Source organism: Phyllopteryx taeniolatus, chromosome 2, assembly GCF_024500385.1.
Source record: "Phyllopteryx taeniolatus isolate TA_2022b chromosome 2, UOR_Ptae_1.2, whole genome shotgun sequence".
Taxonomy (NCBI): domain Eukaryota; kingdom Metazoa; phylum Chordata; class Actinopteri; order Syngnathiformes; family Syngnathidae; genus Phyllopteryx; species Phyllopteryx taeniolatus.
Window position 1 is genome coordinate 20927587 of NC_084503.1, and position 15500 is coordinate 20943086.

Genomic DNA, 15500 nt, shown 5'->3' on the forward strand with positions numbered 1-15500 from the left:
ACAATGAACCAACCGACTAACTGACCAACCAACTACTAAACTAACCAACACCTAACTAATAATACAAACCAGCTTTCAAACTGACCAACTAAATAACTAACTAAACAACGACCTAACCAACAATTAATTTACTGAACAAATTAACAACCAACCAGCCGACTAACTGACCAACTGAACAACCAATTCACTGTAAGTACTACTGGCACACTGGTCTGCCCAACACTGGAGCTCAGCAGACCAGAGGCCTACCTTCACCCCTTGCATCAAATCCACTGGGAAAGACAGCGCTCTCTAGCGACCCCGGTGAACCTATGCAGCTGGGAAGGGCCAAACTGACATCTGAGGAGCGCCAGGGACGCTTGCATGACAGTTGATGCTTCTACTGCGGGGAACTGGGACATCTTCTGACAGATTGCTCAACAAGAGTCGGGAAAAGGAGGGCGCTGGTAAGTCACTTACAGTACTCCGACTACCTCTCTCGCACCTTGCCACAAGCAACTATGAAGGCTCATGAACAGAGACTCTTGGTGTATTGATTGACTCTGAGGTTTGCCAGGCTAACACAAACGCCGCACTGCTAATGCTCGCTGACCAGGTAAACAAACTTGAAAATAAGCACCCTGATTCACCCGTCATTATTCTTGGGGAAATTAACAAAAAAAAACTCCACCACGAACTCCCCAAATAAAAGCAGCACATTGACTGTCCCACCAGGGAAAACAACATTCGAGACCTGGGGTGGGCAAACATTTTGGCTCAGGGGCTACATTGACTTTTAAAATTTGACAGGCGGGCCAAGCCAGGACCAGATGCTTACATATATAAAAAATAAACCCAATAAAAAGGCATTGTAGTGTTAATACTTAGATTTTAATGGGAACAGTGTTGTTTTGTTGATCACCTTTTTTTGCCAGTGCATCAAAGTCAGAACACATCTGAGGTGTTTATCACTCAGCTGGGATCTGTAGGTTCTTTTGTTGGTGTTCATCACACTAAAAGTCTGTTCACATACACATGTAGAGCCAAACACCACCATGTTCTGGATTTTTAGCCATTTGTCTGCGCGCTTAATGAAACATAAAACTCATCCAGTTTGAGAGTTGAACTCTTAATACAGTATCACATTGGAGATCAATCAGTTCCATCTGCAGCTCTCGTGGCGCTGTTTCAGGGTCTTGTGTGACTGAATCTTGGATAGCAGTTTGTCAGATAAAGGTGTTTTGCTGAGCCTGCAAGCTTGATTTTAACAGGTGAGCCGTAGCCATCAGTTCCTGTGTTGATTGGTTGTTGGCATAATCAGCATGCTTGGTAGAAAAGTGACCGCTGATGTTATATTCCTCTAAAACCGGAATGGTTTCTTAACAAATTAGGCATACTGCCTTTGACCGGACTTCAGTGAAAAAGTATTTAGTAGTCCATTATATAGTAAACACTCTGCACTCACTGTCGTCTTTTATTTTCTTTGGCCAACTCATGGTTGAAGAAGGGTTCAGGGCAGTAGCAGAGTAAAAACAGAACAGCCAAAGTCAAGTGAATGTATCACTGTACCTACTGCGCTACCTGGCGGAACCACTGGGCATTACAGGACAACCTGGTGGAATCACTGGGCATTACAGCACAACCTGGTGGAACCACTCGGCATTACAGGACAAGGTCAAATGAATGCAGTCATGATTTTGATGTGATTTGGTTAATTCTGTACCAATCTTTGGCGGGCCGGATTGAAATGAGCAACGGGGCGGGTGTGGCCCGCAGGTCGTAGTTTGCCCACCCCTGTTCTTGACCACTGCTACACCAAGCTAAATAACGCATACTGTCTCTGGGCTCGTCTAATCACTGTTTAATTCACCTAATACCAAAATACAGGCACAAACTTAAAGGCGTGAAGCCTGCAGTGAAAACAGTGAAGTAGTGGACCAATGAAGCAAAGATGCAACTTGCAGCCTGGATGAATATATGGACAGTGTCACATCCTACATCAGTTTCTGTGAAGATGTGTGTGTACCAACAAAGACATTTCGCACGTTCAATAACAACAAGCTGTGGTTTACTGCCAAATTTCAGCAACTTTGCCAGGCTAAAGAGGATGCCTATCGAAGTGGGGACAGAGTCCTGTACAATCGAGCTAGAAACCAGCTCACAAAAGAAATTAACATCGCAAAGAGAAATTATGAAGAAAAGCTAGAAAAACTGTTTACTGCTAACAACTCTAAACCGGTCTGCCATAGATTACAATCACAAACCAGCTACAAGCGACCCAGCCCCCAAGCGGAGAACAATAAAGGACTGGCTGACGACTTCACCTTCTACTGCAGATTTGAAAAGGACACCTTCGCATTCCACACCCACCCAACCGCACCATCACACACCTCTGACTCCCTTTCTGCGTTGACCATCCATGAACAGGATGTGAGAAGTATCTTCAAATAACAAAAGATCAACAAAGCGGCGGGCCAAGACCTTGTGTCCCCATCCTGCTTCAAAGTCTGTGTGGACCAGCTCACGCCAGTCTTTACAGAGATTTTCAATAAATCTTTGGAACTGTGTGAAGTTCCATCCTGTTTCAAACGCTCCACCGTCATCCCAGTCCCCAAGAAACCTACAATCTCGGGTCTGAATGACTACAGGCCTGTTGGCCTGACATCTGTGGTCATGAAATCCTTTCAACGCCTAGTGCTGGACCACCTCAAGAGCGTCACAGGATCCCTGCTGGACCCTTGCAGTTTGCCTACCAAGCAAACAGGTTTGTAGATGACACAGTCAACATGGGACTGTACTTCATCCTAGAATACGTTGATGGCGCGGGGATCTACAAGAGGATCCTGTTCGTGAATTTCACCTCTGCGTTCAACACCATCATCCCCGAACTCCTCCCCTCCAAACCTCTCCAGCTCAACGTCTTGCCTGCCATTTGCTAGTGGATTTACAGCTTCCTGACGGGCAGGACACAGCAGGTGACACAGCACCTCATCCACATGCGCTATCAGCACCGGGATGCCCTAAGGATGTGTCCTCTGCTGCTCTTCTCTCTCTACACAAACGACTGCACCTCAACACACCCAGCTGTCAAACTGACACCATTGTCATTAACCTCACCAAAGATGGTGACGAGTCTGCATATTGACAGGAAGTGGAGCGGCTGGAGCTTTGGTGCGGCCAACACAACCCGCAGCTGGACACGCTCAAGACTGTAGAGATGAACATGGACTTCAGGAAACATCCTTTCCCACAGCTGGCCCTCACGCTGTCCAACTGCCCTGTGTCAAGCGGCGAGACTTTCAAGTTCCTGGGAATTACAGTTTGTCAAGACCTGAAGTGGGAGACCAACATTAACTCCATCCACAAAAACACCCAGCAGAGAATGTACTTCCTGCGGCTTCTGAAGAAGCAGGGCCTGCCACAGGAGCTGTTTTGGAGCACTTCTACACAGCAGTCATCGAATCAGTCCTGTGTTCATCCATCACAATCCGGTTTGGTGCTGCCACAAAAATAGGACAAATTCTGACTGCAATGGACAATCAAGACTGCTGAAAAAAATCGTTGGTACCACCCTACCCATCCTAGAGGACTTGCACGCTGCCCAAACTAAGACAAGCTCATTCAAAATCCTCTTGGACCCTCCAAATCCTGGTCACCACCTATTCCAGCTCCTTTCCTCAGGTAGGCGCAATCGAGCAATACAAACTAAAACCAGCAGCCATTCCAACAGCTTCTTCCCTCTTGCCATTAACTTCTTAAGCAGTTAACTTACAATGCCATTGTAACATGCTGCCAATTTTGCCTTGATATTGTTGTCACATTTCTGTCGGGACACTTCTACAGTATTCGTGCAGTCACTGGATAAGTCTTGTCACCCTTCACTATTTGCATATCTGTTGTTGACCAATATTGGCCACTCATGTGTTTGAGAAGTCTCTGCACCATTTGCACAATTGTCACTGTAACAGATTATCGCTCTATTAGGCATTTCGAACTGCTCTAAATTGAAAAAGGACTCTGAATCATTTGCACAATTGTCAAAACAAAAAAAAAAGCCTCACCATTACCACATTACTGGTAACCTTTCATTGTCCAGTGACTCTCCGTGGTGTGTTTATATGTTTTTATGTCAAGTATTTTTTGTCAAAATTGCTGCCTGTTGTCGTACTGGAGCGACTTCAACTACCGGAGACAAATTCCTTGTGTGTTTTTGACATACCTGGCAAATAAAGATGATTCTGATTTTACTTTTTCGGCACCAAGGTTTCACTGTTTTTTGCAACAAACTTGTGACTCTGTCGTTGCCTTGCAAGTGCTTCTTTACTTTGTCTTATTTTGTCCTTTGGATTAATGCGTTACACAGCACAATGCTTCTTCAAGACACTGATCACTGTACTGGCTAAGTGGCACTTAGCCTTACTTACTTACTTGAAACGTCTTGAGTCTGCGTTGATTGCTATGCTTTCCAAACTGAGCCTTCCAAACCACATATTCCACTAATCTGCTTTCAAGTTCACACAGATAGGCATCATGTACGTAAATAATGCTTACTGGGAGACAAACTAAATTGTGGTCCTCACTGCAAAGTCATAGTGTGCGAGCGCAGTAATGATTGGCAAGCGGATGCTAATGATCCTTAATTGGAGTCAGTAGCCTGCATAACAAACCGCTCCCATTTCCTTTCAGCGTGCTGATTGTGCTCATTTGGCCTCTGGGCAGTTGCCAAGGACCTCGGAGGGATAATGAGCTCCGTCGAGAGATGGCTGTTTGGCGACTGCCGGGGTTCATCAGTCGTGTGCAAACTGACAAGACTGGGCTAAGAAGCGTGGCAATCAATACGGAGAACATCTGTTTGCACTGCCTTTTATTGTTTGTGGAGGTGCAAATAGATCAGGGGTCGGAAAAAAACGTTTGCGCTCAAGGGCCACATTTGATTTTTAAAAAGGACAGAACATGGACATAGCTTTGCTATTTAATCCACAGTTACATGATAAATTCTAAATATAGTTAAGTATTGTTGTAAACCAACACACAAGTATGCTTTCATATACTGTATTTCCATGGCTTGGCAGTGGCTGCCCAGCTGGGTCGCTCGCTCAAAACATGGAAATGGACTTCCAGCAGTGTGTGGAAGCTAATGTGTACCGAGTCATCCTCTACGAAATGGGCCAGACACAGCACAATTCGGGTTCTGAAATGCTTAGAAATTTCTCCCAAAATAAGTTGAAGTCATTTACTTCACCTGACAAAGTGATCCAAAGCTTTGCATGAGAAGCAGCCACGTTGTCACTCAGCAATTTTTCCTGAGTGGGCGTGTACCAACCACGAAGTGGGCAGGTATTTGAATAATGAGTGTTACTTCTACTTCACCCGCGACCCTAGTGAGGATAAGCGGTAAAGAAAATTGATGGATGGCTACTTCTACTTCACAACAACTGCAAATTGAAATCCACCCGTTTTGCAGTTTGGTGTTCAAAGGCTTTTGCATTCAATCGACAAACTGCATAGATGTCAAACTTCAACCGGGTCATAAACACATTTTGACGTATGTTATGCATAAAACAGTGGAAATAGGATTTTGACAGAACGGGACCTTCAATGGGATAAATGAACACACATAAAAAAAAAAAAAAATCAATACATTTTAATTAACTATTTAATAAAACACATGCCAAAATTAAACATTTATCCAATTGTTTATTTCACTAATAATGCTATTTTAGTATGTACAATAAATACATTATTTAATGACATAATTGAATTAATAGAAACAAATAAAAAAAAAAAAGATGCAGTTATTATTAAAGGACTCTTGCTAATGTAAAGGCTCAGTGGGCTGTATTATATAGAGTGGTAGTAGTAGTAATAGTTTGGACATACCCGCAATAGAGCAACTCACCTTGACACGCTCCTGCAGCTTCCCAAATCGGACGGTGCCGCTCAGGATACTGCCAATGAATCCTTGCTTTTCCTGCTGGAGTATGGAGGCCTGAGGAGGAAGAGCAATGGTGACAGATCTGTGAGAATCAGGCAAAAGTTAAGCAACAGAAGCTTGAAGAGATAGTGACACCCTGCTGATTCTAAACTTACTATTCCTGAACTCACTTACTTTTCTGTGGAACCTGAAAAACACTCCTAATCATGCCCCTATGCATATTTTTATACTCTTTCTGTAAAGCCCCAAAATGGCACGAACAGCAGCATGACAGAACAGTCAAGCAAGGCAGTTGACAGTGGAGGAAGCAGGGTAGTATACTTTTCAGGATGATGCAGAGAAAGGTCTGGATCGCCGTTGGCAGTGGTGGAAGTTAACAGCTGATCAGCTAATAATGGCCACATAGATGCTCAACATACAGTTAATGCCCAACTAAAGATAAAAAACCGTTTGCGATATATGAATGTAAAAAATGTGATATATGGATCACTGAGTGGCATGGTGCTCGACTGGCTAGCACGTCCGCTTCACAGTTCTGAGGTCTCTGGCTCAAATCCGGCTTCCCTGTGTGGAGTTCGTATGTTCTCCCCGTGCCTGCATGGGTTTTCTCCCACATTCCAAAAACTATACTCTAAATTGTCCGTAGGTGTGGATGTGAGTGTGAATGGTTGTTTGTTTATATGTGCCCTGTGATTGGCTGGCATCCAGTACAGGGTGTACCCCACCTCTGCCCATAAATCAGATGAGATTGACGCCAGCACACCCGCGACCCTATTGAGGATAAGCAGTTAAGAAAATGGATGGATCACTGAATCAAAAATATTTTAAAAAATTTTGCCAATACGAGGTAACAAAGACACATTTTAAAGAACCTTTAGCCCTGTTCAAAGGTAGTGGTATGTCTGTTTTTATATCCGGACCCATCCCCTCCTTCGGCTGCGGTGTCGAATGTTTCCCCAGGCTCCTCAGCCTGAACACTTGGCTCTTGTCCACCTGCTCCTCCATAGGTTTTGGTTTTATAGATAATTTTAATTTATTCTGGAATCATTCCTCATTTTTTAGACCCGATGGTGTTCACCCATTCCGATTAGGCAGCAGTGTTTTAGCAGATAACATCAAATACGCAGTCCTAACCACTACACCTGAGTGACTGGTTTCCATCTCCTCACCGCACACCTGCCAACCTACTTTCTCTTCCTGTCCCATGCTGACAAGAATCTCTGTTACAATTCCTTTCATCATATCCCCTGCATCCACTAACCCTCAGTGTGTCACTCCAATAGTCACTTCCCATATATTCGGCAGGCAATGCTGAACGTGTGCTGCCTTTTAAATAATTTTTTTATTATAAATGACTTGATTTTAGACAACAAGCTAGACAGCATCCTTTTAACAGTGACATGGCTTGTCACCAACACACCGATTGTTCTCACCTAGTGAGGATAAGTGGTACATAAAATGGATGGATGGAATTTAAACAACACGTCACAGCCAACTAACAACAGAGGACACACCCTAGACCTGGTCTTAACCCATGGCCTGTCCAGTGGTGTGTCATCTGTCGTTAACCTGGCTGTGTCTGACCACTACTGTGTGTATTTTAACATTATCAGTTTTAGCAATCAGGAGGGCCCGGTAAGGAAACGCTACCTTACCTCTGAAGTGGCTGCAAATTGTATTGAGATTTTACAGAGTGAAATCAACACGAGACTCACTGGCTCCACCTTTAAGTAAAAACATAAAAACCAACCCAACACCACCATGGAGAAACAACACCAGTTGAAAAGTCACGCAGGACTGCGGAGAGGAGGTGGAGAGTCAACTTAGTCCATTATGAAAATAGTCAGTGAACAACTAGAAACAGAATAAAACACTTAAACAAGCACGCATATCACATTTTTCAAATCTAATCACAACTAATAAAAACAATCCCAAATTCTTATTCTCAACAATGGATCTTTTAACCAACAGCAATTTTAACAAATTCTCTTAAAATATCAGCCTCGTCCAGTCCACTTCGGAAGTAAGATTGCTGCTATTAGAGCCAGTTTTTTATCCCAACAAGATGTAATTTTTAACAGTCCTGGACAGTCGCGTTTATTAGAGGAAACACTGGAAAGCTTTGACCTGGTTGACGCTAGTACACTTCGTCAAATTTTAAACCCAACAACCTGCCTCTTAGATGCGATTCCCACATCACTTTAAAAAACATTTTATGAATTCTTTGAAAAACTAATTTTAAACTTTGCTAATTGCTCTCTTCAGAGGGGTGTCTTCCCTACTGCCTTGAAAACAGCGGTGGTGAAGCCCCTTCTGAAGAAGAGCAATTTAGATCCCAACGTTTTTAATTACCGGACTGTACCCAACTTACCATTTTTAAGTAAAGTTTTAGAGAAACCGTTTTTTAAACAAATAAATAGTATTTTAGAGAAAAACGATCTGGTTTAAGGATGACCCACACTACAGAGACAGCCCTTTTAAAGATTATAATGACATCAGGTGTAATGCAGAGTTGCTGACGCATGCTTTTATCTCGTCATCTAGATGATTGTAATGTTTCGCTCTCTGGTCTTCCAAAAAACTCTATTGCTAATCTGGAGTTACTGGAAAAGGACCAGAGGGCAGGCGCACATTACACTGCTTTTAAAAATCGCTGCATTGGCCCCCCTTGTGTTTCCGGATTGATTTTGAGGTTCTTTTATTAGTTTTTTGCTTAATGGTCTTGGGCCATCTTATTTATCTGACCGGTCTTCATCATATCAGCCCTCCGCTATTCTTTTTCACCCTCCTTTTTTCACACTATCAGCAGTAATGGTAAGTACAGCGTCTTATTTTTTTATTTTAATGTATTTTAGTTTCTTTATACAAAGTGTTAACCTTTCCTCCTACGGTCACCTGACCGTGGTCGGGAGACGCAGGGGAGACGCCTTCTCTAGGGCCGAGGTTGTCCTCCTTGGGGTTAACTCCCTTCTCTCGTTGCACAGCTGAGCTAGGTGGCGGCAAGAATAAAGGCACGAAGCACCGATGTATTGCTTTAATGGCTTTATTAGCTCCTCTGCACATTCACCGTCAACGGGTCCTACTACTACTACTCTTCCCCAGTCGCCGTCACTACACTTGCTACTGTACACACTCGCACCTGTGCGCACTCCTTCCTCCTTCACATTCCCCCCGGACCACGCCTGCGCAGTCCCGTCTCAGTCACACATCGACGCCCACACACACTGAGCTTGCTGTCACAATCACGTGGGACAATACACGTAACAGAAGTATTACGACGTAAATTTCTATTTTAACGGTGAAATCCGACTTACGCGGAAATTCGGGTTACGTCGCCAGCGTAGGAACGGAACTCGTTCGTAAATCGAGGACTTCCTGTAGCTACAAAATGTAAACAACTCTACAGTAAAACTCTAGACAGGGATCTCGTTTGATGTGCGTCAATCTGCGTCAGAGGACACAATGCTATCTGGCGTATACTTTTTTCCCCAGGGTGTTACTAATTTGCTTACATATGTGCCCTAATTTCAGAATGGTGTGGCAAAAATAAATTAAAAAGAGGGTCTACCTGTACAACCAGCAATTTGAGGAGGAAGAAGAAAGAAAAAAAAATCTCTGTGACTTGAAAGCAGACATGAAACCCAGGGACCCCCCCCCCCCCCCACCCTGACTCTGACTGGCCGTGTGCGTGCTTGTGTGTGTGTGTGTGCGTGCGCACGTTGTGTGCTTCTCAAATGCGGGCAAGTTTTCTGACAGGGAGCCAGTAGCTGCACAGTTACAGAAAGTTGAGCGGCATAAAATGAGTTAGTTCCAAAGCCTAATGCCACTGCGTCGATTTGGGAACATTTTGGATTCAAGCCACATGAACGCAGCCATCCCACTAACACCAACAAGCTGGTATGTCGAATTTGTATGAAGTTGCAACAAAGACAACACAATTTAAAACCTCAAAGTGAAAAAATAAATTTTAAACACATCCATCCCACCCAATTTCTTCAGCTGGGAACAAAAAACACGCTGGCACATTTCCCCTTTCCCGTCAGCTTGCAATTATGGAATCCTTTGCCTGACAACGTAAATACAAACATGACAGCGTATATGGCGCATGTATGCTCACATTATATACAGTACAGTATAGCGTATTCACTATTGTAAGAGATGTAGCCATTAAACATGTTGACAAAACGGCGTTAAAAAAAGGCTGCAGACTTTTGAAAAGTAGTACAAATCTTGAATCAAAACAGGTTGCTTTGATCTACTTGTGTTGTTTTTTTCCCCCTTTTTGTCCTGTTTCTTGTCGGGTGTTAGGTCAAGCAGAAAGGAAGATCTGCATCCCTTTTATGCCAGAACTGTGTTATAGTCGTTCAGTCGAACAGAACAAGGTTTTTTATAGTGTGTGTGTGTGAGGGGGTGACAGAAAAAACAAAGGACAGTGAAAAGGTAACTAAATAAGAGAAAAAGACAACAAAAGACAAAGCAATAGCTGTAAACAAGATTAGGAGAGTAAAGCATTATATACCCTGTACAATGACACTGGAGTCGAGTGTCGTATGGGTCAGTAGTGTTACATTCTGTGAGGGAAGGACAGGAGGTCAGGACAGGACAGGACACATGCAGGTCAGGGGTCCTGGACCCGGCTGTACAAGTGAAGTGTGGTGGGACTGTCTATGTAAATTATAAACATCTGTAAGACCATTGGATAAGTGAGGGTATACCCAAGAAATTCACATAGTTGTAAGTTATTTGTCGCAATGAGTGAGTGACCCCACACCCAGCGAATAAGTTCCAGGAGTGTGTGTCTCTAGACACTTGCAAATAATTGACACCATTTCGCATGCACAATAACCGTCAGAAGTGTCCTGTAATTGCTGTGCCTGCACTGCGGGCGCTGAGGATCCCACCCCACCCAATCGAGAGGCGGGGTCGGGCCCAGGAGTCCACCTGAGAACGGCCCGGTGGACGGGACACTTCCCAGACTGAGGGATCCAGGGTGGTCCACCGGCCCCAACAAGGCCACCCGGACAAGGCTGCAGGGACCCAACACCACCCTCCCTGCCATCCTCCACCCCACCGGACCACCACCACACACCATCCCAAGCGCTTCGCCCCACCCACAGGAGAGCGAGACGCCCCACACCTACCCGCTAGGCCTGCAATGGAGCCAGTCCCAGCCCAGCCCGAAGGAGAGACAGTGTCCCGTTTGGTAGAAAGGGCGGATAGGGGCGGCGACAAGGGAACGATAAGGGGGGCAACACGGAGAGCAGCCACGGGGCATGAAAGAGGAGCCCCCACACCAAGCAGCCATCCAGCCAGAGGTGCCCGGCCCGATGAGCACTGCCATGAGCCCAGTGAGAACCCACCTCCCTCCTGTAACTATGACTGCCAGATCCCTGACTGGCGGTCATTGGCCCTACCCCGTGTATAAGTGGTCCCTGAGTGGTGTGGTACATTAAAATCAGGGCTGCCAGGCACTGCTGCCCCGCAGCCAAAACTTCACCAAAGGTCAAACAAGCAGCAACTTTACATCACAATGAATTGGGAGAGAATTACCCAAAACATCTCATAGTATCACAAACACTAACCTTGTGTCTCCCCGTGACCTTCGTGAGCATAGGCGGCTCGGAAAATGGACGGATGGATAACCTTGTGTCTCATCGGTGTGTAGGTAATGGAATTAATGTTTATAGAGCATTTGGTTACATTCATTACTTTTTTTCGTTTTGCTTTCGTTTTTACCGGTGTCATGTGGAGTTATTTTTCATGCCAAAATGCTGACTTCTGGTGCGAACCCTTCAAAATAAAAGGCTACATGCTTAAAACAGGAAGTCAAGTTAAAACTTGCACATCACCATTTTTGTCACTACATATATTTCCAAAGGTGCTATTGACATGAAAATTTCACCAGATGTTGGGAACCCATACATAGAAAGTAGAACAAATAAGATCAGAAATTAAGTTGTGTGTTATCATGTGAAATGACACAGGGAAAAAGTATTGAACACATGAAGACAGGGAGGTGCAAAAAGGAGGTGCATGGAATAAAAATCTTTTTGAGGTAAGGTTTTCATTTTCATTGTGGCTATTCTTCCAAGTAGTGATGTAGGCAAGTTATTGCAGCGTATTAAGTCAGCTGTGATTTTTTTACAGAAGTGGTGTGTAATGTAGATTGCTTAGCTCTGTGAGTTTTGGCGAAATATTAATACCTAAATACTTAATGTTTCCTATAGGAATGGCGTAATCTGGGATTTAATCTGCAGGATTCCACGAGTTTGCTGTTATTGGGAGTATTGTTGATTTTGTCCAGTCCAGAGTAATCTGATAATTATGAAAATGTTTTCAGATTGACGACATCTTGAAGAGATGACTTGGGTTTCTGTAACTTGTTGTGCTGCTAATAATGTTGCTATACTGTAGGCGCGATCGATCAATGCAAACTAAAACAAGCAGACATTCCAACAGCTTCTTCCCTCTTGCCATGAAATTGTTAGAGGCTGAGTGACTCTCCGTAGTGTGTTTTTATGTTTTTACGTGTCAAAAGTATTTTTTGGACAAAATGGCTGTCTATTGTCGTACTGGAGCGGCTCCAGCTACCAGAGACAATTTCCTTGTGTGTTTTTGACATACGTGGCAAATTAACAGGATTCTGATTCTGCCTACTCACATTTTGAAGACGATGCGCACACACACACACACACACACACACACACACACACAAATGGCATCCATTATGTTCCATCTGGGCCGGTGTGTGTCAGTCTGACCTTCTACACATGACGGGCTGCCGCTTTTTAGCTGCAAAGTCTGAATGTGTTGACGTTTAAAAGCATCGTGGCCATGCACACACTGCAGTCCTGTGTTCTACAGCGACACAATTGCCACAAAGACAAGGACTCCATAATGGAACACACAAAAAAGTGTTGTCTTTTTCTTTATTGTGGACTGAAAAGATTTGAGTTTGACACCAAAATATGAATACGAGCTGTGATTTACATGTTTACAAACATACCAATTGGGCCCAAATTTTTTTCCATACCTTCCGATCAAAGTCAGCAAAGACCCTGATTATCTGACATTTTCAAAAAATTGTCCTCAGCAATTAGTCTGTGGTGTAGGGTAGTTAAGACTTATTTTCCCCTCCTAATCGACTCAGAAATCAATTGGGACCAACAACTGTCAATGTTAAAACTCTGGTCAATATTTATAATTGTAAATCCTTTGTGTGTGCTCAACACAGAGTTTGGCCAGGTCATGGATTCTGCGATTGTGGTGTATGGTGGATAACGCAAAGAAAACCCACACCACAGGCAAATCACCTTTAGAGACATTCCATAATCTACCGTAATTTCTCGTGTATAATGGCACCCATGTAGAATACGCACCCCCAAAGTTGACCTCAAAATTCTGGAAAACCCTTCATGATTTTGTGTCTACACATATGATCAAAACATTAAGTATTATCTGTAGGTTGTTATTTTAAAAATAAAAAATATTATGAAGTTAAGCACTTTATTTGAAAACATAATACTTTATTTTTATTTACTTTGTTTTATTTTGAAATTCACAGCTCTACTTTTATTTAGTACATGAGAAAACACTCAGTTGTGTTCATGTTTGATTACCCAGGGAGAATTTGTGTGTACAATTCTTTAAAGAAAACATGAAGGACCAGGTGAAACACATTTAATTTTATTTTTAATGGGATTCAAATTAAACATTATCATTAAACAAAGCATAACCATAAAGAAATTAATGATGGTGGTTGTTCAGTCTTCAATTGTATTTAAAAAAGACAACAATATTTCACAAATTCTGCCTGGGTATGTAAACTTAAGAGCACAATTGTAAATTTATGCAGTCATATGTACCCCTGTCATATTGGAATGAAAGTGTAGGCTACACATTTTTCATAACCACTCGGTGGCGGTGACATACTAGAATGAAAGTGTACAACCTTTTCATAACCTCTAGGGGGCGGTGGAATATTGGAATGAAAGTGTACAGCTTTTTCACAACCTCCCGATGGCAGTATACATCTATAAAGTGTGAAAGTCTTTCCTTTCCCCCTTTACCTATGTATAGGGGAAAATGTGTATACACTATTAACTTTTGACAATTTTTTGGGGGTAAAAAATGCACATTATACATGAGAAATTACAGTAATTGTGGCTTTGTTAACTAAGTTACCAAATAAGATAACAGTTAATTAGCCTAGCCTTTCATTTGCTACAACTACTTTTTTCTTCTTTGTATTTTCTAGCGGTCTGGATCCCCTATGTGGCACTGTGTTGCTTCTCACAGGTCCGTCTTGGTACTACAACAGACATGGTTATGTGTGTGGTGTGTTGTGTTGGTCATCTGGAGTGCAGTAAACCAAACAATATAAGAGCAGTTTCATCCTTGTCATGTGTGGGGTCTCTCATATTGCAGAAATCTGTTTTACTAAGCAGGATACACATAACAATTGGGCAAAATTTTAGCATTTTCCTCCCATTGTATTAAAGACAACGAAGTCCAGCAGTCAGATGTCTCTGAATGATGATCCTGAGCGATTATGTGTGGTGAGAGATTTTTTCCCTCCACAATCAGCTCAGACGAAAGTGTGGGCCAACAATCAATAAATATTACATACTGTAATATTTACTAAGACAAATCATGTGTTTGGTCAGCACCAAGTTTGGCCGACCCATGGACTTCGTGATTGTGGTGTATGCTGAATCACACCAACACAACCCACCCACACCACAGGATAATCGCTCAGAGTGGGGTCCTTTTCCAAATCCCAATTCCAATGAAGTTGGGACATTGTGTAAAACGTAAATAAAAACAGAATACGATGATTTGCAAATCCTTTTCAACCTATATTCAATCGAAAGTACAATACTACAAAGACAAGATATTTCATGTTCAAACTGATGAACAATTTTATTTTATTTTTTTTGCAAATATTCACTCATTTTGAATCTGATGCCTGCAACACATTCCAATAATTTCCTTTTAACAACAATCAATTATTTCCCGTTCTTGCTTGATGTACAACTTGAGTTGCTCAACGGTCCGGAGTTTCCATTTCTTATTTTGCGCTTTTTTAACGGGAGACAGGTCTGGACTGCTGGCAGGCCAGTCTCGGACTCAAACTCTTTTTCAACGAAGCCACGCTGTTGTAATCTGCAGAATGTGGCTTGGCATTGTCTTGCTGAAATAAACAGGGACGTCCCTGAAAAAGATGCTGCTTGGATGGCAGTATACAGTATGTTGCTCCAAAACCTGTATGTAACTTTCAGCATGAATGGGGCCTTCACAGATGTGCAAGTTACCCATGCCATGGGCACTAGCACACCCCCTTACCATCACAGATGTTGGCTTTTGAACTTTACCCTTTTCAAATTCTTATATTTTTGCATAGTTTCCCAACTTTAATGTTTAAGATCATCTAACAAATGTAGATATCAGGCAAATACAACCCAAGTAAACTGAAAATGCTCTTTTTAAATGGTGATTCCATTCATTAAGAGAGAGAGAAAAATATATTCAAAGTTACCTGGCCCTGTGTGAAAAAGTAATGCCCCCCTAAACCTAATAACTGGTT

The 15500-nt window shown here is 42.9% G+C and overlaps 1 protein-coding gene across 3 annotated transcripts in view; it reads right to left on the reverse strand.

The window, feature by feature from the left end:
• cep89 (centrosomal protein 89) overlaps nucleotides 1-15500 on the reverse strand; it is a 71100-nt gene that overhangs the window by 14047 nt on the left and 41553 nt on the right. For 2 of the 3 annotated variants that reach the window (XM_061765179.1, XM_061765185.1), the window contains one exon: nucleotides 5879-5968. In XM_061765179.1, coding sequence (XP_061621163.1) covers nucleotides 5879-5968 — 90 coding nt within the window. Of the gene's footprint in view, nucleotides 1-3096; nucleotides 3479-5878; nucleotides 5969-15500 lie in introns of all 3 variants that reach the window. The other variant, XR_009787119.1, reaches the window with a different exon arrangement.